The following is a 25,303-nucleotide window of genomic DNA, read 5'->3' on the forward strand; positions in this document are numbered from 1 at the left end:
CAACCTCCCTTTCCCAAACAACCTCCCCACTTCCCTGTCTTAACTAAACTACACCTTAATTAACGCCAGCAATGAAGTAAATCGTATGTGCCCCTTCTTATGAGCTAAGTTACGTCAAGAAAAAGTCTGTCTCCTTCTTGTGAAAATACAAGTGAAACTTAAGTCCTCACCTTTTAGGTGAAACTGAATTCAGTCTGAAACCACGTTAAACTTCAAAGTAGTGCTGTACAGTCTGTCTTTCTTTCTTTACCGTTTCTCCGTGTTTGCGCATTAGTAGGCTCACCGGTCTTTAACCTTCCTACGAAGGAAATTCTCTGCCTCTGCTGGTGTAGCAAAGGTTAAGGTGATGTCTCCTGCAGTTACAATGAACCTCGCAGGATGTTGAAAACCACATCTTATGACCCTTTCACTGCATTTCCTCATGATTTTGTGGAATGCTTGCCTTTTTCTGATGATGTCGGAGGCCAGATCCTGATAGATAGACACCCGGGATCCCTTGTAGTGGAGCTGTTTCTTTTGTCTAGCCAAACATAGCACAAGTTCTTTGACTTGATAGTGATGGAGCCAGGCTATGCTAGGCCGTGCCCTACCCTCGATGGCCGGCTGCAGGCTCCTGTGTGCGTGGTTGACCTGAATTGGCTTGCTGAAATGCTCGTTTCCCAGAATTTCAGGGATTAATCTGGCAACAAATTCTGTCAGTCTACCGTTCTCCTCCTTCTCTTTTATACCGAGAATTCTAATATTTTGCTGACGGGAGTGTGACTCCTCCAACTTAGCCTGCAGCTGGGATGCATCTTTTTGTAGCGCCGCACACGTGTGCTCTAATTCCTCAGTTCTTTTTTCATGCTCCATTGAAGCCTCTTCTGTTGTTTTCATCTGCACTGTGATATCTGCCAGGGCTTTATTCTGATTTGAGAGCGATGCAGCAATTTCTGCACGTTTGTTGTTCACGTTGCTACTAAGTGAGCCGATAGCAGCCATGAGGTCATCATTGGTAGCTGAGCCGCTAGCATTGCTAGCTTCTTCATCTGAAGCCGACCCTAATGCGGCATTGCTGTTGTCATCGTTTTCACCTGTTTTGTCGTTTTTCTTGACTTTGTTTGGTTTCGTCATGACTTATAGAATCTATCTGACATCAAGTTTCGGCCTTTTTGTCTGTAAAAAAAAAAATGAAGGTGAGGGTAAATTGAGAGAAGGAGTACGGAGCTTCTGGAAACACGTCTACTCCATCTAACGCTACCGGAAGTCCCCCACTAAACTATTATTGATTACAGCTTGAAGAATGGCCAAAAAATTTAAGATGTTTGAAAGCTGTGAAATGTCCCTTTCCTAATTAGACTTGATTTAAGATTTTGAATTGTTCTGTTTTGTTGTCATACAAAGCTTTTGTTCTATACGACTAAAGATGGAAGAGCACAAGCTAAGAAAATACTGAAGCAAATTGGAATTTCATTAAACATTTATTGCTATTCCAATAAAAATGGCACAGCCTTGTGGACAGCCTGTGCTGAGAGTGCGAGTGGGAGAAGTGTGGTTTCCCATCCTAACAGACTGAGGCCTGAGGAAATCTTAAATCCAGCTGCAGACTGTGTGACTGATTCCTAGGGTCTTGAGCTTGGAAACAAGTCTAGAGGGGATAATTGTGTTTAATGCTGAACTAAAATCAATGAACAGCACTCTTACCTAAGTGTTTTTGTTCTCCAGATCATTCAATGCAATGTGCATTTCCAGGTAGATCGCCTCTTCGGTAGATTTGTTCAGATGATAGGTGAACTCATGAGAACTCAAGGGAGACAATTTTTAACACGAGTGAAGACCAGTCTTTCAAAGCACTTTATTATGATGGATGTGAGTGCAACTAGGCAATAGTCATTGAGACATGTGATGTTAGGTTTCTTTGGTATGGGGATGATGGTTGTGACTTTGAAGCAGGTAGGAACAGCAGACTGCGCAAGGGAACTTGGTCGACTTTGAAGGTGGCAGAGAATGAGATGAGTTCAACTGAGAAGGAGGCATCTGTGGCCGATGAGCTGGTGACTTTGCTCTTGTAGTCAGTCCCCGCCTGGATTCCCTGCCACATGCGCCAAGTGTCTGAGTTTGAACTTACGGGCTGCCAAAAATGCATGCATCTGTCCCATGTTTGTTCACATCTGCCTGAGAGCCTGTGGTGCCTGATGTTCTGAACATGTCCCAGTCTGTGCATGCAGCTGTCCTGTAGTGTTGATTTTGCACCTTCTGGCCACAGGCGCACTATTGGTACTGCACCCTTAAACCATTTCAAGTGCTGCCAGTACATTGGTTTCATGAGCAGTGAGATATGGTCTCTTTTTCCTGATAGGCAGAGTACTACTGTAAGCATCCTGCATGTTTGTATAAACATGATCTAGTGTGCTTCTCTGTCAGGTCACACAGAACACATGCTAGTTGAATCTGGAGAGGACTGTTCTGAGATCTGTCTCATCATTGAAAATGCCACATTAGTGCAGAAAGTAATGAAGCAAAAAGTGTAATAATTTATTTTTAAATGTAATGGGATAAGTAAAAATAATTTAAAAAGTAAATACTTCAATAAAGTACAGAGACTTGAAAAATTTACTTTAGTATCGTAACAAAGTACATGTATTTTATTGCTGGTCGCCATGGCATAATAGCTAATAAGATGTGCAACTTAGGAAACAATGTTATTTCACAGTGAGCTGATGTAATAAGCATGACAGCCGCACAGAAAAAGTGTTGTGTCCAAGGAGTAACTATTTTAATTTAGCTTAATCATTTAAATAAAATGTATATCAAGTTAAAATTAAGGAAGGAAGGACTTAAGTGATTAAGCTTTATTCCTCTCTCTTTGGCAGTATGGAGATGTACTTCCCTCAGACAGACTCCTGGATTGGGCTGGCCCCACTCAATGTGCCCCGCTGTGAGTTTGGAGTTGCCGTGCTGGACCAGAAGGTGTATGTTGTGGGCGGCATTGCCACACACATGCGACAGGGTATCAGCTACAGACGCCATGAGAGCACAGTGGAGAAATGGGACCCAGACAGCAACACCTGGTCCTCAGTGGAGCGGATGGCGGAGTGTAGGAGCACGCTAGGAGTTGTGGTGTTGGCAGGGGAGCTATATGCACTTGGGGGATATGATGGCCAATATTATCTTCAGTCAGTGGAGAAATATGTAACCAAGGTGAAAGAGTGGCAGCCGGTGGCACCCATGACTAAATCACGCAGTTGTTTTGCCACTGCAGTACTAGATGGTATGATTTATGCCATTGGGGGCTACGGACCTGCTCACATGAACAGGTAAGCTGAATACTTGAAGATTGCAACACATGCTTTCTGTATGGGTTTGTTTGACATGTATCGATTAGATTAGGTGATAATCTATAATCGGTTAGATAGGTTATACCGTTAATGAGAGGTCCAGCATTTTTTTCTTCCAAAATAATCTAGTGTTTTTAAAAGATTTTGCATTCTTTTCAAATGTAAGACCTAATACATTCAAAACCAAGAGAAATGAACAGGCTGCTGTCACATATTAGAGTGATCTGAAATCGTCACATATTCATATTCTTATAAAATGGTTATTTCACATAAGTAGTCCAATAGAACAAAAGATGTAATTTCAGTCTCACTGTGCACATATCCAAAAAAAAAGAAAAAAATAGGCTCCACTGCAGTATTTGAAAATTAAAAAATTGAAAATTAAAACTTAAAATATAACTGCTGGCCAAATCATGAGAGTTCAATCAAATTTGATCCTAAGCAGAAATTTAACACACAATAAAATAATCATCAAGTAGGCTAAAAAAAACAAAACATTTAGTCCAGAATGTCGCATTATGCCCATACTAATGAACTGATTTAATTCTAGGATTAATTGTCAGAGTAGCATTTTCTCGCCTAAATTGTGCAGCTGTGTTTTCATAAATAGCAGGTCAGACATGGTAGTGGTTGAAAACATTGCCCATTAGTGTCATGAATGAGGTAGAGACAGCTTCTAAACAAACGCAGTCCAAATGCCAGCAAATAGGCTGCTGGGAGTCAAAACCAGAACAGAGTAAACTTAAGTAAAATCTTTGCACAAAATAGCAAAAATGAAAAATCTGTTACTAAATGAACTTCATGCAGCATAAAAACAACATTTAAAATATACAGTGCACAGAGCGGTCAGACAGAAAACAGTAGTTTAATCCATTTTAAATACACATTAAATAGTTCTTTTAAAAAATATATGAAAAATATGAAATTAAAACCTCCCCACAATCAAGCACATAAGAAAATTTAAGATTATATGACGTGATAATTCTGATAAGCACCTGTGTTTAGCTTGTATCTGAGTAGCCTATCTAATGTTTTATCTCATTCTCATTATTATAATTATTATTAATCTTTATTTTTGCAAAGACTTTTTTTGTCTGTTACCGTAAAGACTGGTTCATTAAGTCTTGCGTACATCAGTTATGTTATTAGTTGTAGTACGAACACAAAGGCTATGATTTCTAAAGTTATCCAACAACAAAGTGCAAAGGTTTGCAGGGAAATCCACTGACTTTTGAAAATTGTCATTAAATGATTAAGATGTTAACAGTGATTCCAATGCTTCATTACTAAGTCAGAAAAGCGGTGATGATGGGAACAAGGGGTTGTATTACAGAAACATCCTATCTCTGAAATCTTATCTGTTTAGTAGGGCTGGACGATTAATCGAAAAGTAATTGAAACCGACATTCAGAACCTCTACCCGACATAATCTTGCCCATCTCGGATTATTTTGAATTTTTTTTTTCTTTTTTTAATTCTATTAACCCTTTCCCCACTCTGTGTTTATGTACTGTCCCCTTAAAAATATACTACCGTGCATGTAGTCATGACTCCGCCATGTCCAGTCTGCGACATGGAAGCTAGAGCTATGTTCACACAGCAGTTTAAAGTGTCCCGAATCAGATTTTCTCACCAAATCAATTTTTTTTTTTGTTTGGCTGTTCACAACACCTTTTAAATGTGACCTGTATGTGGCATCACGTTGCTTCTCTTAATTTTACTAACTACATATAATTTTAATAACATTTTTTTTAATTTAAAGACTCTCTGCAAACATTTTTTTAAATACTTTTCTTGGATGCCTTGTGGAGGCTTTCAGTACAAAAAGTAATGCGTGAGGTGCTTTGTATTTGCTTAGTTTTGTATGGCCCCATCTGGCTCCACTAGATGTCACTGCGTCATATATATATACACAATTCTTTTTTCTACACAACTAACATTGTTGCACATTCATTACATATGACAATGGTAGCATTGTCTGAAACGTTCCAAATATTTTCCTGTACCTGTTGTGAAAATGCCAGTAGCCTACCTATTTCTCCTAGCAGTCTTTGTTTGGTGAGCGTGGGCCTGGACCATCAGCGTTCATCTAACCAAGTGAGCAGTTGCAAACACTGCGCATGTTCAACACGCTTTTAATAACCAGCTGTGGGGCACAAATTATTAAAAAAATAATAAATTTACATACATCCAGATGTTAAACATCATTTACAGCATGGTTGTTGCTATGCAGCTAGCCACGTTCCTCATCAGTTGTGGTAGCCACTCCTAATGGCAAGGCAATATAATGAGTCAAGTTGAAAATGTAAAAAAGTATAATTTGGTACCCTGCCATTAGAGCAGAAATTAGAGATTAAACATTTGGGACCACACCAGCCAGAGGATTTCAACATCATTCAGTCTGGAAAGGACAAAAGCATGGCTAGCTGTGAGGGTAGGTAAAAACACTCTTCTGCTGTCCTTGCCTGCCCTTTTATGCGCTTGCTATGCTGCCAGTTGAATTCATTCATGGATTGGTGGACTTTGAGAGAAAGCTATTTGTCATGGGTGAGTCATTTTGCTTTATTACGAGGTGTGTTATTCATAGGCCTGTTCTGTAATGCAATGCTGTATAACAAGGTTTTGTGAGATCTAATGCTGTTATCCTATCACTCGTATTCCTATCTCCACTTCCGCTATCTACTGCGCCATGTTACGTTATTTTGTGAATGTGTGATTTCACTGATGGAGTGCGTTTGTGTTTGAATTAGGTTTGTGTATAGTTTCACTAACGAGTTGACTGCTGCTTTCTGGCTTTCTGTGCCAAAGACGCCACTGTGTACATCACACATGAGCTTAAACCTATCATGGTCAAATATACTAAAATACGCTAATGAGAGAATTACTATATGGTGACAGGAAGCTTGCTTACAGCTACAGAATGTGCCTGTACTAGCGTAGCTTACTTGTTTGAAATGTTAGGATTGTGTAGTAAGCTACTTTTATCTAAAATGTTAGATAAATGATGTGTTTAAAATTATGACGTCTAATATTCCACATTTATCTAATAAGCTGTCAAACATGGTGTTCTGGTAGCAGGTAGCATGCTACTACAGTAACTTAGGACCGAAGCTATAACAAAAGAACAGTTCCTAAGTTCATAATCTTATTCTAACTCCAGACAGGAAAATAGTATTACAGAAGCATCCAAACTAGATAAAATTCCCAAAATACTATCCTAACTTTAGGACATGATGTGATGAGTACTGTAACCTTCCTTCAGGTCATTAAGAACATATTCTTATCTACAACAATGGGCTGGCAAGCAGAAAAAAGTACTTGAGGTAAAACTACTTGATTAACAATTACACCACAGAACTAAAAAAGACAGTATAAACCGGCATCCTGTGCTGATCACCCTCAGCATGGCCTTACCACTCTGTGTAGTGTAGAAGAGAATGCATGCGCAACTCTACGGAGAAGTGAGCTTGATTTGAAAGGTGATTGGTTTTACTCAATATGTGGTTGATCTAATAATGCTATGGGTGGGTCATTGAGACAAATTACAGATGTGTTAATTGTATCTAACAATTCAGGAACTCTCAAAAACACTGCCAGTTAATACTGATATTAACACAAACAAGTGATAAGCTAAACTAAACTATTATAGACGGTTCTGTTAGGTTCTGCTTTTAATAAGATGATGGAAGTAAAATTGATTCTGTAGGAAGCAGAACCTGGGCAATTTTTGTAAGCCAATGTTGTACACGCCATTGTTAATGAAATTGGTTAACTGGAGTTAAATTAATAATGGAGATCATCTCAGTTGGTGGTTTGATAAAAAAATTAGGGGTCTGGCCCCCCTCCACCGTGGGCTCCAGTGCGACTATTCCTTCATTAGTTACGTCTCTGTACTCGACAGTGGCTTCTTCCGAGTAATCCAGCTTCTCTCTGTGACGCGGAAACTGATTTTGTGGCGCCGTTTTGCCGGCTGTCCAAATACCAAAGACAACAAGACAAGCTGCTCCAGACACCTGCTGAAGCAGCTTCCAGTGGAGGATACATGAGTGTATGCTACCCATGAAGTCTTTTACAGATTTTACAGTGACGTTAATGCACGTACATCAGAGAGGAGGAACAACATGTAGGAGGCCAGCTATGTTTTTCATTCTGTGTTTTGTTTGTATTTATACTGACCGGTTGAAGCACAACATAGGCTGGTTTTGCTTGTGACCAGCTATGCTGGTCTGTGCTGGTTTTCTAGCAGGGTTCAATGGTCAGGACCCCTGACAGAGCAAGTATTATTTGGGTTGTGGGGCAGTCTCAGCATTGTAATGACACTGACAGTCACTGAAGAAAAAAGAATCTTTGGTTCAGTAAGCCTTACAAAATTCAATAGCTTATGCTTTAAATCTGCATTTTTTAGCTTTATATAAAGCAGTGTATCTAATGCAATGATGTAATTATTTTCTGAACTCAGAGAAACATATTGAATAAAAGAATAATTGTGAGTTAATTCAGCATCTACGTAATTCAAGTTCGTTCAAGTTTTTTCAGGATCTATTCTATATTGTTCCTAAGCCATTTTGCACCAGGCAGCCATTTTATGGATCCATAGAGCAAGGAGTTTCAGAGTACTTTGTCAGGCAAGATAACTTTTTTCAGCCTAAAATATGAAGATACACTCATGTGTACAGTTTGCTAGTACTGTATTATATTTGCATTTGGGCCAGTAAGAGATCTACTTAATCATTACCTGCCTCATCAGCTGCTTGGAATAAGGGGAGGACCAATGCAAGTTAAAATAAACTTTTACTAAACAGTCAACAGTTTTTCCTAGTTTGACGATTTGAAACAACAGTGTGCTTTGAATAAGACCAGTAATTCAGTTGGTTGCAATCTGCAACCTCACCGCTAGATGCCACTTTACCTTACACACTCCTCATTTAAATCTTACTGAAATACAGTCAGAAGAAATGTCTGCATCTTAAAGACTGTAGTGTGACATACCTGACCAATAAGGTCCAGAAACTGATCTAAATCCTCACATTTAACAGTACTAAGCTTAGTAATGAGCTTTTTCAGTGCATGTATATCCTTACTCTGTTTTTTTTTTCACTTTTCACAGTCTGCACATTTGCGAAAATAGAGCGCTGTCACAGAAGCAGCAAGCAGTGTTTAACACAGCACCCATGGGATGGCCACAAAAGGCTTTTAGAACGATGCTGAAACCAATTACCTTGACGAAATGAAAAATTTAAACACACATCTTCGAAATGATGTGTATTTATATGTTCCTCTTAAAAGCCATGGCATAACGTTTGAATTTTAAGTTATCTGTACACTGCGGCAACAAGGCCTATCAGACATAGAGAGATCATCCACTGTGGCTAAGGACTCTTTCTGGGCTGGGAGCTTCCGGGTCCAGCCGGCTGAGCAACACTGCAGCGCAGCTACACCCCATCAGCTAAGGAGTTTTTCTGGGCCAGCGATGTGACTCTTTACTGTAATCTGCAGAGTTTTTCCCCTTGCCAGTTTTGTCGTTTGTCATACTTTACAACTCTAAAGTTGTATTTTAAAATACATAAACTGCTTTTGTTTTGAATTAGACATTTTCAGTATAACCTTCATAAGTTTACATGCACAATTTGCACAATGCATGTATATATGGAGCACAATAAATAAACGCAACTTACAGTAGTATTTTGGTGCATCAGTTCATTTTAAATTAGTTTATACTCATTACATTAAAGAAGTTTAACTAATGTTCAGGTAGATAATTTAATATACAACAAAATCCATTTTTTCCCAACTTGCTTGAAAATCCCCATGTTGAATGTACTTAAAATGCTGCCCAAGTAAATCCAACAAATATTTTTTTTTCTCAGTGAGGTGGTGGCATGTTAGTGCGACAGGATCAGATACAGTAGTACTGCTGGAGTTTTTAAACTCTGTGTCCATTCATTGTCCACCTGTAAAGTCAGAGACAGTAGCACAATAGCTCATCTGTTGCTGCACAATTTGTGTTAGTCATTAGTGGTCACAGGACGCTGCCCACAGGGTGCTTTTGGTGAGTGGACTACTCACAATCCAGCAGTGAGGTGTTTAAAAACTCCAGCAGCAAAACACCAGCAGTCTGATCCACTCATACACAACACAATAACAAACCACCACCACGTCAATGTCACTGCAGTGCTGAGAATGATCCACCACCCAAATAATACCTGCTTTGTGGTGGTGCTGTAGGGGTCCTAAACATTAAAGTACAGGATGACAGAGGACTAACAAAGTATATAGAGATACAGATGAAGTGTAATTGTAAAATTACTAAGTGCACCTTTGGCAAGTGGAGCTGATAAAATTGATAGTGAGTGAAGATATAAGGAGGTGTACTTAATCAAATGACCAGTCACTGCATATAATGTCAGTTTTTTGTTTAGTTTGTACATGTAAATGGGCATTCACTGTGTAGTAACTGATTGGCTACCAGGAGTATTAGAGGCGTGCTTTGAACCGTTTTTTTGCAGTAGGCTTAGTTAATCAGTAATCTTTTTTTTGCCTCTCTTGCCCAAGTTCCTCCATATGTAGTGCATGTCATGGATTAAATCTGTAAGTAATGCCTTACCATGCCAGTTGTTATTCTAGGGATGCTTCCATGCTATCAAAGGTATCTAGGAGTTATTTTTTCCTCTCTATGGAAGTTGGTACCACAATCGCAAATGATCTCAGAAGGCCATCCTGTTCTGTCTGTGAAGTGCCAGAGGGCAAGCAAGAAAGAATCCATGTCCATACAGGTCGAGATACACTTACCTGACTTTCAGACACTTTAAGATTATGCCCTGATCTTTCCTCTCCTCTTGTCACTTCCCCAGCTTATGTACATGGACTCAAATAGTCAAGAATAAGGAATAAATGTTTAGATAAAAGCTGAGCTTCTAAAAAAGAAAATTAGGGTATTCTCCTCATACCCCCTTGTTGGCGAGGCTTGTATCTCCAGCTTGGAATTCTCTTGTTGTTCTGTCTCTTTGACTAAGATTTTCCTTGTAAGAATGTGTTTAGATACAGAGCACACTAACTTTGGCTAGACTCTTGATACATTTTACTGTGCTGGAGTTTCTTAGGGAGGAAAAAGAAAGGGATGTTTTCATGGTGGCAGAATGATTGAGTTTGTACGCAATAGTAAGTAAGAGTATAAAAGCATTACTTATAGGTCATTTTGTGTGTGTGTTTAGATATACAGCACCAGGGCTTCCGAGGGGCGCAGCCATCTTAGGGTTAGGCTCTATTGTCAGGAGCCCGCAAGTCAATCCCCAGTGATGCTACAGCCATTCAAAAATCTGCAGCTGTGATGAATCACGCTAGCAGCTATCTATTCTTACCAAAAGTCTTAAAAACTGTCACAGTTTTTGTGATTAAAGATGAAGTGCAAAATGACAGCACTGGTATTTTGGTATACATGCAAACTTATTGCTTTTTTTTGGACCAGTTTTTCTGTTTTGAATCTTGAACATGCCTTTCAATGAAACGTGTGGATCTGATGAGCTGTTAGTTTTGGGAAGGAGGGGTCTGCTACCGGGAGATAATTGTGAGCGAGAATCCCTCCTCTCCCCCCAAATATAGCACAGCAGCAGTTCACAGTGATTAAGCTGTTCAGATATAGTGTTTAATTCTTATTGACCGGTTAGATCTAAAATGAAATTGGAATATGATAAAAGTCATAGTTTAAAAGTCATAAAAAGTTTTAAGTCATAGTCAAAGTTTAATTTTTGCATATTTGGATTTTTTTTCTTTAATAGTATTTGAATGATGGATAAAAAATGGGTAGTATGTGTAAATTGTTAGCAATTTTGACATTTTGGGCCAGATTACTGAGGAGTGCCTGCTAACCTGCTATGCCTGCTGAAAGTTAGCGAGAGCAGCTGGCATGATTTTCTGTGACCTCTTATTTAAATGACTTGCTCGCCCTCTGGCAAACTGGTCAGTTTAAATAGTAGTGCTAAAATACAGATCTAGGCAGTGCGAACAGCTGCAGACAGGGGAAAACAGACAGAAAAAAGTGCATTCAAGAAGAGCTGGAAGTTTTGACTGCTGAGGCAAACCTCAGCAGCTAAAACACAAGCAGTTTGGGAAATCACAGTGAAGAAAATAAAATAAATAATAAATACAATCAAAACTATTAAAAGATCTGTGGATAAATAAAAAAAAAAAAAAGAAGTGGCATGCAAAAAGCTGGTTTGTCTCACACAAGCAAAAAAGTCTTGTGATTTCTTTTTACATTTTTTAAATTGCAATGGTAACACTGTACAATAAGAGTACATCAATTAATGGTACTTAAGAGAGTAATAATCAATGCTAAGTGGTTAATAAATAACTTAATCATTAACTGGCCTTCTGGCTTTCTTGTAGCTAGCCAGGTCACCAGAGTTGTAGGCAGCGGCCCGAGCTCTTTGATCCAGGGTTTCTGGTTGGGGAAATGTTCTGACATTGATTTTTGACACAGTGTCATCAGTGCTCAGTTGATGTAGCTTGTGAGGAAGTCAGTGTATTTGTTTATTTATTTGTCAGTTCCAGCTGCGTCACAGAACATCTTCCAGTCTTTAGATTTAAAGCAGTCCTGAAGTGTGAAGATGGCCTCTTCACTCCATTGAAAGACTGAAAACTGAAAACTTCTTTCACCTGTTTAAGTCTTTGTATGCGGGCAGGAGAAGAATGGAGGTGTGATCAGCTTTGCCTAAGGCAAGGCAGGGGAGGGGTTCATTACTCTCCTTGAGTGCAGTGTAGCAGTGGTCAAGAGTCTGCAGAGTAATGCTATGGAACACATATAAACAAGTTTATGTTCATTCTTACACTCTGCTCATTTAAATGTAATGAAATGAAAACTTTCAACATCAGTTATCACGCTTGAAATCAGTTTACTTTCTTATCACAAACTTTTTGTTTTGAGCTGAAAGATATCAGGTGAAAAAAAGACTAGGCCATTAGCATTTCGTCCACTTGGAATTATAAGGTTCTATCTGCATTCTGAGCAGTTTTGAGATATTGAGCTTCAAAGATTTTGCATTCTAAATTGGAAGACTGATATGTGTAACAAGTCTGTGTCAAACATGAAAATGACAGATACCCTACTTTTATTCTAAATGTACAGCATCAAAATCCTATCAAATTTGTAAATGAGTTTTTAAACAGGTCAAATGCAGGTAGAACCTTCTAATCCTAAGAACTCACTTTCTGCTTGGAATTATAAGGTTCTATCTGACAAAGCATGAAAAGAAGCAATGACTTTCAAGGAGCACAAACAGGTTACTCTGAATCTGTTTTGTACGATAAAATGTATTAAATATAGTGTTGTAGCAGAGTGTCTACATTATGAGAAAGTGAAATTTAATGCCTTGTTTGGCATTTTTATGACATTTTTATTGTTTTCTTTTTTTTGTGACATTTCTTGTTTTAGGACAAATCATCTCTTCTTCTTTTTCAAAGAAGCATTGCTGTTTAAGTATAAAGGTCAGTGCCAAATATTTTGGCCAGTGCAGAGGTCAGTTTAAAGTAGGAACCATTAGTTTAAGTGTCCTTTAGGTTTTACAGCAGTCAGCTACTGTAATGAACTGCCCCAGCAAGTAAGTGTAGCTGGTCAATCTAAAGGCAGTATGAGCCAAAATGTTTTATTTTGGGAGAAAGAAAGAAAAAAAAAGCTGGATAAATGAATTAAATTAATGTTTATGTAGTAATTAAGACCCCATCAATTCAAATGTTTGTAAAGAACTGCAAGGAGACATACAAATATTCAAACTTAGAAATAATTACGTATTTAAATTAATTAATTATTAATTACACAATTGTCAAGTCTTTACAAAACAGGGTCATTACGAAAAAGTTACTAGCATGGTACCATTTACTAGCTAAAAGCTATATTAAAATCTAATATTGCAATCATTCTGCAATAATTAATATTTTAATACAGAGGTAGCTGTTAGAACGATCTTTCTTCAAAACCCAATCATTAGCATTAGCTGGCAGACTAACAAGCTAGTGTTACCTGGCTAGCATGGTAGCTAACAATGAAAATAAAACTCCTTTGCAAATCTAAAATGATTAAAAAAATACTTAACTTACCTGTCCCATCATCAATGAAATCCTCCATCTTGAAGTTTTGCTCAAGTTATACATTGCATGATGTTTTCTCCTATTTGATTGCTGTGCTCGTTTTTTTCACAGTCACTGAGCAGTGCGGTGACATGACAAAGAAGCAGAACCTGATCGGTCCTCTTGTATGTATTCGAAGTGCTGATTGGCCTTACAGAAATAAGTTAAGGTTTGACTTTGGACATAGAACCTTTTTGTTTTCTAGAAAAAAAAAAGACCAAAAATGTATATAACTTAAAAACACCTCACATAATTTTATGCATTTGTAACAGAGTAAGAAAATGTAAATAACTCAATTTTGACAAAAATGTCAGATAGAACTTTATAATTCCAAGGGGACGATTTGTCTGTTCATCTAAAAGACTGACTGGCTGTCTCTATGTAAATTTCAGGTCACATGTGACCTGCTGTGGCTTTCTGGGGTCTCAGTATGGCTTTAATTTAATGTAGCAATGGCTGAAGGCTGAGTGGAGTCAGTTGTGGAGTGTCAGTGCCGGTGCACAAATTTTTGGATGCTGCACAACACTGTACAGTGACTGTACATGATCAAACCAGAGTCCGGACACAAAGAGACTGCTGTGCAGGGTTAACTACCTTCCAGGATGCTGTAGGGTGTTTCTGAATGATAAGGGTTACGATCATGCATAGCCGTTTTTTGCTTGGGCATGGTGATTTATTGACAGTGTTATCTCGTTGATTCAGCAAACAGACAGGAATTTAGCATTAACTATCCTATATAGACCCATCAGAGATGTCAAAGCAATGTGTGTTTCTTAGACTTCTACATATCAGTTTTGTATTATTAGTCTGATTAAAGTCAGAATGCTCAGTGCTCCAAAAACCAGCCAAAAACATCTTTAGTCGCAAGAGATATGAAAACATTTCTCCGAGGGGCACGTCATGTGGTCCTTTTAACTGAAATACAGAATCTAACTAGGTGTTTATTTGCCTACATGATCTAGGACTTGAAAACATGACTCACTAGTAACCTTGCATCCAAATGTAGGCACATCTATTCTTGTTTACGGCAAGGCAGCAGAACTTCAGAGAATTCACGTTTCGCGATTTCTAGGGTGGAACATACAGTGACAAGTAAAGCAAATGTAGGGTTGTTTACTTGATCACCTTTAAAGGAGGATTTTACTTAAAAAAAATGTTGCTTGATCTCCCAAAAAAAAAAAACACACACAAGTTTGAGTATGTCAGTAAATGTGTTGAGATTAGTTTTGGCCTCATAAAAAGGTGAACTGCATCTTTTTCCTCACTTTTTATTATTATTTGGACCCTATTGTTTTTGCTCACGTAGCACGTAGTCAATAGCACAACATCAGCCCAATCGGCCTAAAGGGGGCGCTAAAGCGCTGAAAACGGCATTTTGCCTTATAGCTCCCAAATCAAATTTTTTTGAGACAAAGTCTTTTTTTGCTGATTCCTTGGGTCCAAACAAACAACTTTGCAATTTGAACCATTTAGCTCCGACCCCAAAGATTTTTTGCAAATTTGCATAATATGCGAAACCTACTTTTGCGAACTAGTTCTACAGTTTTTGCCCCATGCTCATGTATTTGGTGTCAAAAAACTCAGAAGAGCCTGAACCTCAATAATTATCAAAAAAATGTTGACATTTCTAAACCATATGGCTGCCATATGCTAATGAACCCTTCTGGAAAAACTCAAAATAATTCATAATGAATTTAAAAATCTATAACTCAAGAACCCTCCAGTCAAAAATTTGAAACTTGACAGGCTTATTTGCTAGACGATTCTGAGGTAGTGTATCAATTTTTGTTCGCATATATCATTAGGGGGCGGAGTTAATGCTACATAGTTGTTTCTCAGCATCTGTACAACCAATCAAGCTGAAACTTTGAAGGCACAATCTATTAGACAGAGCATAAGTGATGCTCTAAGGACAATTTGATACATTGAAATTTATGGTCGCCATTGGCCAATCAGCATTTAGCAGGCTTTTGACAGGCTTAATGTTGACCATTCATCATGAAACTTGAATGGTGTCTATATGTAGCCAATTTCTAATAACCAGTGAAGTTTCAAGAGATTTGACCACTTGGGGCGCTATTCATAAAAATATGCCTGTTATTTCATGCTATTACTACATTATTACAAATTTGACCCAAGACCTTCATGATTCTATTGTATTGCAGTGTGCAAAACAGTTTTGCCAATGCATGTTTATTACAAAACTGCATAGTTTTTTTGTAATCGTTAACTGTTTGAAAACAATACTTTTCGAACTAGTCTCTGGATTTTGATCCAAACTTTTTGAAATTGGTCTAGAAATACTCTCTGCCCTCTCTACTCAGGCACTCGACATGAGCCCAATTGGACTAAAGGGGGTGCTATGGCACACCATAATGCGTTTAGCCCTGTAACTCCTTACCCAGACTTTTTACAGACAAAATACATTTTTTTCCTGGTTCCTTGGGTCCAACAAAACAACTTGTAACTTGGACCATTTAGCTCTGCCTACTTAGATTTTGAGCTAATTTGCATAATATGCAAAACCTACTTTTGTGAACTAGTCCTACGGTTTTCATCCTATCTTCATGTTTCTGGTGTCAAAAAATTCAGCATAGCCTGAACCTTAATAATTATTGAACACATTTTTAATTTTAGAAACAGTATGGCTGCCATATGCTAATTAATCCTTCTGGAATAATTCAAAATAATTCTTATTTAATTAAAAAAATCTATAACTCAAGAATCCTTCGCCCAAAAAATTTGAAACTTGATAGGCTTTTTCGTAAGTAGACTCTGAGGTAGACTATCGATTTTTGTGCACATATGTCATTAGGGGGTGCTGTAAATGCTACATAGTTGTTTCTCAGCATCCGTACATCCGATCAAGTTGAAACTTTGCACGTACCATCTATTAGAAAGTGAATACGAGTGAATCTTTAAGGACACTTTGATAAATTGAAATTTATGGCTGCCATCGGCCAATAAGCTTTCAGCAGCCATTTGACAGGCTTACCATTGGCCAATCATCATGTTACTTGACAACCATCTCTATCTCTCCACCTTCTAACAACCTGTGAAGTTTCAAAATATTTGGCCACCGGGGGGTGCTATTGATTAAAATCAAGTATATCTTGTACAGATTTTCATTTTTGGTCAAACAACTTAGATAACCTCATGCAGTGCAGTGTTCCAAACAATTTTTTCATTACAAGTGTATTAAAAAATGTATACTTTTTTTCAATCATTAACTGTTTGAAAATAGCACTTTTTGAACTAGTCTGTGGAATTTGAAGCTAACTTCTCAAAACTGGTCTAGAAATACTCTGTAGCCTCTCTAGGTAAATAATTATCCAACACATTTTCAATTTTTTACTCATTGTGGTCAGCCTCCATCACTGAATCATTGCGGCCATGGCATTGCTATCTTAAATTGATATAGCTCATCAGTCATTGGTCCGATCATCTCAAAATTGTAAAGTTTTCTATATATTGAGACTCTGATGTGGTTTGCAAAATTTGATCGAGATTGGCCCATATGGGGACAATTTAGCACTCAAAAATACCTAAAATGTTTAAAGCTGTTATTACAATGATACTACAAAGTCTACAGATAAATAAGAGGTGCCTTGTGATTCAGTTCACTGTTATGAATAACTTTGTAATTACATGTTATGTCATAAATGGACTCCTTGTCTGGTATTTTGAACTGTTCATTTAAAGACTACAGCTTATTATACCAAGGTCAAAAGGTCAATCTGAACAAAACTCTGTGAACATCTTTGATGAAGGTCAGCCTCTCTGCCTATAAGGCCCAAACTGCATTAGGCCTTATTAGGCTTATTTGGCTCAAAGTGCATAAGAGCTTCTTGTGCTTATGTGTTCTTGGACCCGCTCATTGCCGCTTGCGGCTATATTTTTTATTATTATTATTATTATTATTATTATTATTATTGCATACTTTGTTAGCCCCCTTTTATCTGGTTCTTACACAGCAGCATTGCTAGTTTTGAACACCTCAGTGTCGCTGCTGGACTGAGAACCAAAACCAAGCCAAATATATCCAACCAATAGCATACTGTGGGAAGCGTCCTGTGATCACTGACCACTAGAGGATAATTAACGCAAACTGTGTAGCAACAGATGAGCTACTGTCTCTGACTTTACGTTTACAAGGTAGACCAACAAGGTAGGTGTGTCTAATAAAGTGGAGAGTGAGTGGACATGGTGTTTAAACACTGCAGCAGCACTGCTGTGTTTCATCCACTCGTACCAACGCAACACACACTTCAGCAACACATCAGTGTCCCTGCAGTGCGGAGAGTGATCCACTACCAAAATAATACCTGCTCTTTGGTGGTGCTGTGGGGGTCCTGACCATTAAAAAATGGGGTAAAAGGGGATTAACAAAATGACCAAAGAAAAAGATGGACTACAGTCTGTAATGGTAGAATTACAAAGGGCACCTATATGGTAAGTGGAACTGATAATATTGACAATGAGTGTAGAAACAAGGAGGTGGTTTTAATGTTGTGGCTTTAATGTTATAGTTAAAATACTAGTTAAGCTAAGTTACTGTATTAGTTATTGTTAGTTATTATATTAGTTAATCTGTTTATTCAGATGTTAAGTACTGCAGGAACAACCAGTGCCTTCTCATGTTCCTTCATTAGTAATGAAGCAAGGCATTATTACTTATTGATAATTACTATGTTCCTTCACAAGTTGTTGGCGCATAGTGACTAGGTTACTAAGGAACCATATTGTAAAGTGTTACCCATTTCTCTTTTCATTCATATGGAATTCATCCATCATGGATTAATGGTTACTAACAGGGTCTTTCAAAAACAAAGATCCCGAGGCTGGGTCATCTACAACGGAAACAGACAATGACTGTCTCTCTGACTGAGAAAACCAAGAAACCAAGTACAAACAGAAATAAGGAAAAAGTATTAGTACCGAGCCGTATTGCGCAGCAACATAAACAAACAAGTGAGCAGGATATTTTCAAGTGACAAAGATCTTTGTTCCTTGCTAAACAGGACACCAAGTGGGCTTCTTTCCAGTTGGGAAAAGTAAAAGGAGAGTTTTACCACTCATTCTGGAGCTGGAATTTTATGAGAACTTTATGAAATTGTTACCTTTCTGCTAAAATCTGTATAATATTTTTTGGAAGAGTTGTAGACATCTTTTCTCCACTTCATGGAAGCATTTCTTTGCATTCATTCTGGGGGGTGGGGGTGATAGAAATGTGAGCCGTCAAAACTATCCCGTCACATCTCATTGGGCTCTGGTGCTCGCAGCTGGTATAGACAGGTTGATTTATTATAATGTGAGCATTTTGGTTTTATTGTTGTCGCTTGCTTGTGCCATTTGCTTTTAGGACATATTGAAAGTGGCAGGAAAGGAAAAAGTTTGTCACTACACTCCCAAAGTTGTTTTTCAGGTAGATTATAGTGATGCCCAGGTACAGCAGGCCATACTTAATGTGAGCAATAATGTTAGTATAGATGACAGTGTTGGGATAATTACTCGAAAAGTAATCCATTCATGTTACTAATTACCTTTCACAAACTCTGCTGGGAATACATTACTTACTACTTTCTGCAAAACAAAAGAAATAAAAAAATACTTATTACTTCTGTGTTACTCTGTACCAAAAATCTCACAATATTGGCACATAATTAAGCTTGTTTTAAGCATATTTCTTTAAACAAACAAAATTAGCTGCTAATATAGTGAGATATCACTTACTCATACATGAGTTAAATAATCTTGTACTATTCTTACAAGAATCTCAAAATGAGCCTCAGAATCACTAAATCCACACCATGTAGAATATTTTCAGTAATACAAGTGATCAGATCAATTTGCTGTTGTCTAAAAATACTCCGCAATCATGTTCAGTGTGTCAAGGCCTTTATCATATCAGGGAACAGAAAACGGGTAAGTTGTGCTAAACACTTGGAGGTCTTTTCAAGTGAAGCTTTGAAGCCAAACAAATTATAATTGCAACCAAAGGCTAAGGAAGTATGCATTTCATCTAAATCTAATGAACTGAGCCAGATCTTTCGCAACGTTCGTTTCTTTAGAATACCATCTATGCCAGCACTTTGTAGGATGCTAAAGATGTCATCCAGCATCATCTTATGCCTGGCACACTCTACAGAATTTTAAAAATCCTAACCAGTGTTGAAAACGTGACAAACCCCACATATAATGATATTTTTCAACAATTTTCTTTCTGTTGTTGATCATTGTTAGTCTTCAAAGTCCCCCACAGTACGTGATCTGCTCTGAATTAAACACCACACACTTTCAGATTATGCTCTAGAACAAGAGTCCTGACCAGTGGTTCCCTTGCAGGAGTTTTTTGCAAACTAATGTGACTTTAGATCTAAAAATAGCAGGGCTATTGCTATGCTAGTGGCATGTGCTTTCTGGATGGAAGAAGCCAAGCAGAAGAGGTCAACAGGGCTAATAAGTGCAGTAACGCGAGCTTGAGGTGAATACATGTATACATACACACATTAAGATAAATTGTTCTCAATTTAGCCATGTACAGAACTTCTTTTGTACACACTGACAAGTTCAGCTTGGCTCTTATTGGTTGACAGTCTTTCAGGTATAATATTAACACTACGCATCACCAGAGACTCAGCATCCACCCCACACTACAGGATACTGAGTGATAAATATTGAACATGTAATATTTTCAGTTCACCATTGGCACGGCCCAACAGGACCAGGAGTAGATTGAAGGAGTAAAGATTGGATTATAGACACTCCACACAAGATAATCTGAGAAAATACCCATTTAAGATCAACCTGATACCGGGAGACCTTTTTTGCGATTGCTGGGAGGAGCAAATTGGCCTTAAAATTGGCCCAATTGTCCTGTAGTGTGGGCCAGGCATAACTCATTGGGTGAGTTTGAAAATGTTTAGAATTTTTAGTGTTTATTGTGTTGCATTATATCATAAACCAAAATCCAGAGGCTATTTTGATTATTTTATTATTATTATTATTATTATTATTATTATTATTGTTTAAGAGTCAAAGATAATGGCGTAGCAAGGGTGGATTACTCAGTTCATCATGTAATTTTTTGTGACTTCTACTGCTCATCAGCTCCTTGAACGTTAGCTTACATTAATAGATGTCAACCTTAGAGACAGTATATTACATTCACAGCTTTTAAATTGAATAAATTCACTGATACCTGTGTAGTATCTTTCTGTCAGTAAAATCATTTGCAAAAACAGCAGTTTATCCAGCTAAACAGCCTCTCACACAGTTAAATACACACATAAACTGAAACAGAGCGCGAGAGAGATTAACTGACAAGTTTTACATGATGTTGGATCATGAGATTGAGAGAAAATGTTCCACTAGCCATTAATGCACTAGCCCCACACAATGTGATTTAAAGAGAGATTTGCTAAGCAGGTTCGCCTCTACAAGCACATGTTTGAAACCTGTATCATATCACATAGAACATAGCAATGATGAGAGTGCTAAGTATAAATGCTATGTGTTCACAGGTTCGAGTGCCATCTGTGGAGTCTCGCATGACACTCTGCTTCCAAAGTGTAATTTAAGTAATTTAAGATATCTGTCCGTGTACAACATGTGCATGACAAGTTAACTTGATACTCACTCACCTGCAGTCTGATCAGATTACTGTTCAGGTCATTAAGACCATGAAAAACAAATCTGAGAGCAACATAATTACTTGTGCTGTGACTTTATGGGGTAAGCTGTATTACACTTTTTTTTTGTATCACAGTCTTTCTCCCAAACTGTGACAAAACCGTATTTTAATTGGGTAAACCATATGTTAACTAAAATAGCTACGCTAGCAAACAGGCACTCGCAATAAAACATATGCAACAGATTGTAAGTTCAATGAATAGCCACTATTTTACTCTAAAACAGCAAAGTAAGAACAGTAGCTTTTTCTTTAAAGCTGCTTTGTGACAATACCTGTTGTAAAAAGTGCTAAAATTTTACTTTGGCTAGGATCAGCTAGCCATTTAGTTAACGTCTGCTTCCTCAGGCTGAAGCTGAGTTATGAAGAGCAGAGATACAAGTAGGTTTCGGGAGGCAGATTTAGCAGCTGATAAAAAAACTTGTTTTCTTTAGTTCATTTGAAAACACCTGAAGATGACTGTGAAAGACTAGTCAAAGGTCAAAGACTATTCCATAAACAACACAATGGTTTTATAAGTAATACAGAGCTTAACAGAGGCATAGGATTATATATGTTTATATAGATTATTTTACATCAGCTTTGAACATGACACCGTCAGTCAGACTTTAGTTTCATTAGACAAAATTTTGCATTTACATTTGCAGAGTAGGTCTGATGTGTTAGTGCAAGCGCAGATTTGGACCAAAATGGTTTCGAAATAGCATTGAGCTGGCAGATTTCAAGTACCTCACCCTCCCTTTGCACCACTCTATCTGCAAGTCTTAGCATTTCCCAAAGCTTGTCAAAATAGCAACTGGGCAAAAACAGGCAAAAATGCTCTTTTTCTCAACGAAAATAGTAATACACATTAGTTACAGCAGTTCACCATTAGATTGAACTTGCATTAGCAAAAAAATAGGTCTGTTTTCTTCAAACCCCTAAACCTAATGGCATGAAATGTTCAGACTGGTTCTTGTACATACACACAGCCTATTATTATATAGAAAACATAAAATAAAGCCAGACTCCATATAATATATAAGGCAGACGCCAAATGCTTTATTAAACTTTTTCAAACTTTGCTTCTCTACAGTGTGGAGCGCTATGACCCCAGCAAAGATGCCTGGGAATTGGTAGCACCCATGGCCAATAAAAGGATAAACTTTGGAGTGGGAGTCATGTTAGGGTTCATATTTGTGGTTGGAGGACACAATGGTGTATCACATCTGTCAAGCATCGAAAGATATGACCCCCACCAGAACCAGTGGACAGCATGTCGACCCATGAATGAACCTCGCACAGGTAAGCTGTGTTAATTAAAAAGATGTGTATCCTTAAAGTTTCCATCCACCTAGTTTGTATTTGGATGCAATGTGAACATTTTCCCAACATACAACCCCCAATTGCAAAAAATTCCAAAGAAGTTGGGATGCTGTGCAGAATGTAAATAAAAACAGAATGCAATGATATGCAAATCATGTAAACCATATTTTTAAAGGAAAATACTACAAAGATAACATATCAAATGTTGAAACTGAAAAACTTTATTGTTTTTTGGAAGATATATGCCCATTTTAAATTTGATGCCACCAGCACATTGCAAAAAATGTTGGGAGGGGGGCATGTTTACCACTGTGTTTCATCACCTCTTCTTTTAACAACACTCTGTAAGCATTTAGGAACCTAGGAGGCCAACAGCTGTAGTTTTGAAAGTGAAATGTTTTCCCATTGTTATTTTGATACAGGATTTCAGCTGCTCAACAGTTCGGGGGCTCATTTCTTGTATTTTGCATTTCATAACCTTCCAAGTGTTTTCAATGGGTGACAGATCTGGACTTCAGGCAGGCCAGTTTAGCACCCAGACTGTTTTACTATGGAGTCATCCTGTTATAATACATGCAGAATGTGGTTTGGCATTGTCTTGCTGAAATAATCAAGGCCTTCCCTGAAAACGACGTCATCTGGATGGCAGCATATGTTGCCAAAACCTGTATACATCATTCAGCACTAATGGTGCCTTCACAGAGGTGCACGCCATGCCATGTGCACTAATGAACCCCATTCCATCATGAATACTGGCTTTTGAACTGTGCACTGATAAAAAGCTGGGTGGTCTTTAGCCCAGAGGACACAGTGTCCATGATCCTAGAGAAGGTGGCAGCATTTCTGGATCCTGGTTTCTTCTTTGCATTTTACAGTTTTAACTTGCATTTGTGGATGCAGCAACGAACCATTTTCACAGACAGTGGTTTTTGGAAGTGTTCCTGACCCCATGCATGCTGTTTTTAATGCAGTGCCACCTGAGGGCCCAAAGATTATGGCCAGCAAATACTGGTTTTCAGCCTTGTCTCTTGCATACAGAGATTTCTCCAGATTCTCTGAATCTTTTAATGTTATTATGTACCATAGATGATGAAAAGCAGAAGTTCTTTCCTATTTTACTTTGGGAAACATTATTCTTGAATTGTTGCACTATTTGATCGTATCATGTCATGTTCACAGAGTAGTGAACCTCTCCTCATCTTAACTCTCTCAGCCTCTCTGGGATGCTCTTTTTTATACACAATCATGTTACTGCCCTGTTGCCAATCAACCACCAGGTTTTTTTTTGCGTTACACAACTTTACCAGCCTTTTGTTGCCCCTGTCCCAACTTTTTTGGAATGTGTTGTTGACATCAAATTCAAAATGTGCATATATTTTTCAAAAAACAAGAAAGTTTCTCAGTTTCAAAATTTGATGTGTTGTCTTTGTACTATTTTCAATGAAATATAGGGTTTAAATGATCTCAATGGGGTAGGACAGAAATAGGACAATTTTAATTGATTTAATGGGAACTACATTTTGTAAAGATTGGTTATGTTTTTTAGTTATTTTTTTGTAAATACTGAACGAATCCCCCTTTCATGATATGATGTGTTTTCTGTTCTGGACTTCTGAACTAAAATTTAAGCAGTATTTACTTCTTTTTTTCAGGGGTTGGCTCTGCTGTTGTGGACAACTACCTCTATGTGGTGGGTGGTCATTCAGGATCATCATACCTGAACACAGTGCAGCGCTATGATCCCATCTCGGACAGCTGGCTAGACTCCAGTGGCATGATGTACTGCCGCTGTAACTTTGGCCTGACTGCCCTTTGACCCTGGGCACCTCTGTAATTTGTGTAGGATACTGTGTAAGAGAAGAGAGACAAAAATTGTTCGCATTTCTTTTGTCTACTCCCAATTCTTCTTTGGAACCGTGTTCCTCAGGAGGTGCCGTTAAGGATTTTTGGGTTCACAGTAGTAGAAGGAGTAAGACTGGAAAAGAGCTTGGATAATGTGAGTCCTTCACAGCTGTAGGGAGTCTGCAAAGCACTAGACAGAGGATGACAGGAAAAGTCTGTCCATTTTCGGTTGGAAACGACAGTTATTGTCTTCTTTTTTTAAACCTTAGACATAAAGGTTACAAGCAGATTTTTTCTGTTTCTTTTATCTTTGGGTCTATGCCTGTCTCTGATATGTATGCATGTCACAGAAAGAATGAATGTGTGTGTGTGTGTGTGTGTGTGCGTGTGTGCGCGTGTGTGCGTGCACGACAAGCGCTCAGGCACGTTGATGAACTCTTTGGAAGGGTTTGAAATGTCTGCATCTAAAGTGCTTCAAAAAAAGTGAAAAAAATACTCTCACTTAAAAGGGCTGTCTTTCTTTCTCTTACACTTAGTTTGACTCAACAATGTAGAATATATCCTCTAGTGCATCGCCTGTAAATGTTATCTGCACTGAGTTACTGAGTAAGGGATGTGGGTAGGTGTGCATTGACTGAATACACCACTCAGGCATAACATTATAACCACCCCCTTGTTTCTACGCTCATTGTCCATTTTATCAGCTCCACTTACTATATAGGTGCACTTTGTAGTTCTACAAGTACAGACTGTGGTCCATCTGTTTCTCTGCATACTTTGTTAGCCCCCTTTTACCCTGTTCTTCAGTGGTCCCTGGACCCTCACAGAGCAGGTACTATTTGGGTGGTGGATCATTCTCAGCACTGCAGTAACACTGATGTGGTGGTGGTGTGTTAGTGTGTTGCACTGGTGCAATTGGATCAGACACAGCAGTGCTACTGGAGTTTTTAAACACTCACTGTCCACTCTATTAGACACTCCTACCTTGTCAGTCCACCTTGTAGGTGTAAAGTCAGAGACGATAGCT

General features: G+C 38.2%; 1 protein-coding gene across 3 annotated transcripts in view; it reads left to right on the forward strand.

Moving 5' to 3' along the window:
• The window catches only part of LOC118823365 (kelch-like protein 28), a 48,712-nt gene extending 23,725 nt beyond the window's left edge, over positions 1 to 24,987 (forward strand). For 2 of the 3 annotated variants that reach the window (XM_036592912.1, XM_036592911.1), the window contains exons 4-6: positions 2,853 to 3,296; positions 22,205 to 22,413; positions 24,087 to 24,987. In XM_036592912.1, the coding sequence (XP_036448805.1) occupies positions 2,853 to 3,296; positions 22,205 to 22,413; positions 24,087 to 24,250 (817 nt within the window). In that variant the 3' untranslated portion in view covers positions 24,251 to 24,987. Of the gene's footprint in view, positions 1 to 2,852; positions 3,297 to 20,962; positions 21,011 to 22,204; positions 22,414 to 24,086 lie in introns of those variants that run through there. The other variant, XM_036592913.1, reaches the window with a different exon arrangement.
• The last annotated feature ends 316 nt before the right edge of the window (positions 24,988 to 25,303 follow it).

This window comes from Colossoma macropomum, unplaced genomic scaffold (genome assembly GCF_904425465.1).
Source record: "Colossoma macropomum unplaced genomic scaffold, Colossoma_macropomum, whole genome shotgun sequence".
Taxonomy (NCBI): domain Eukaryota; kingdom Metazoa; phylum Chordata; class Actinopteri; order Characiformes; family Serrasalmidae; genus Colossoma; species Colossoma macropomum.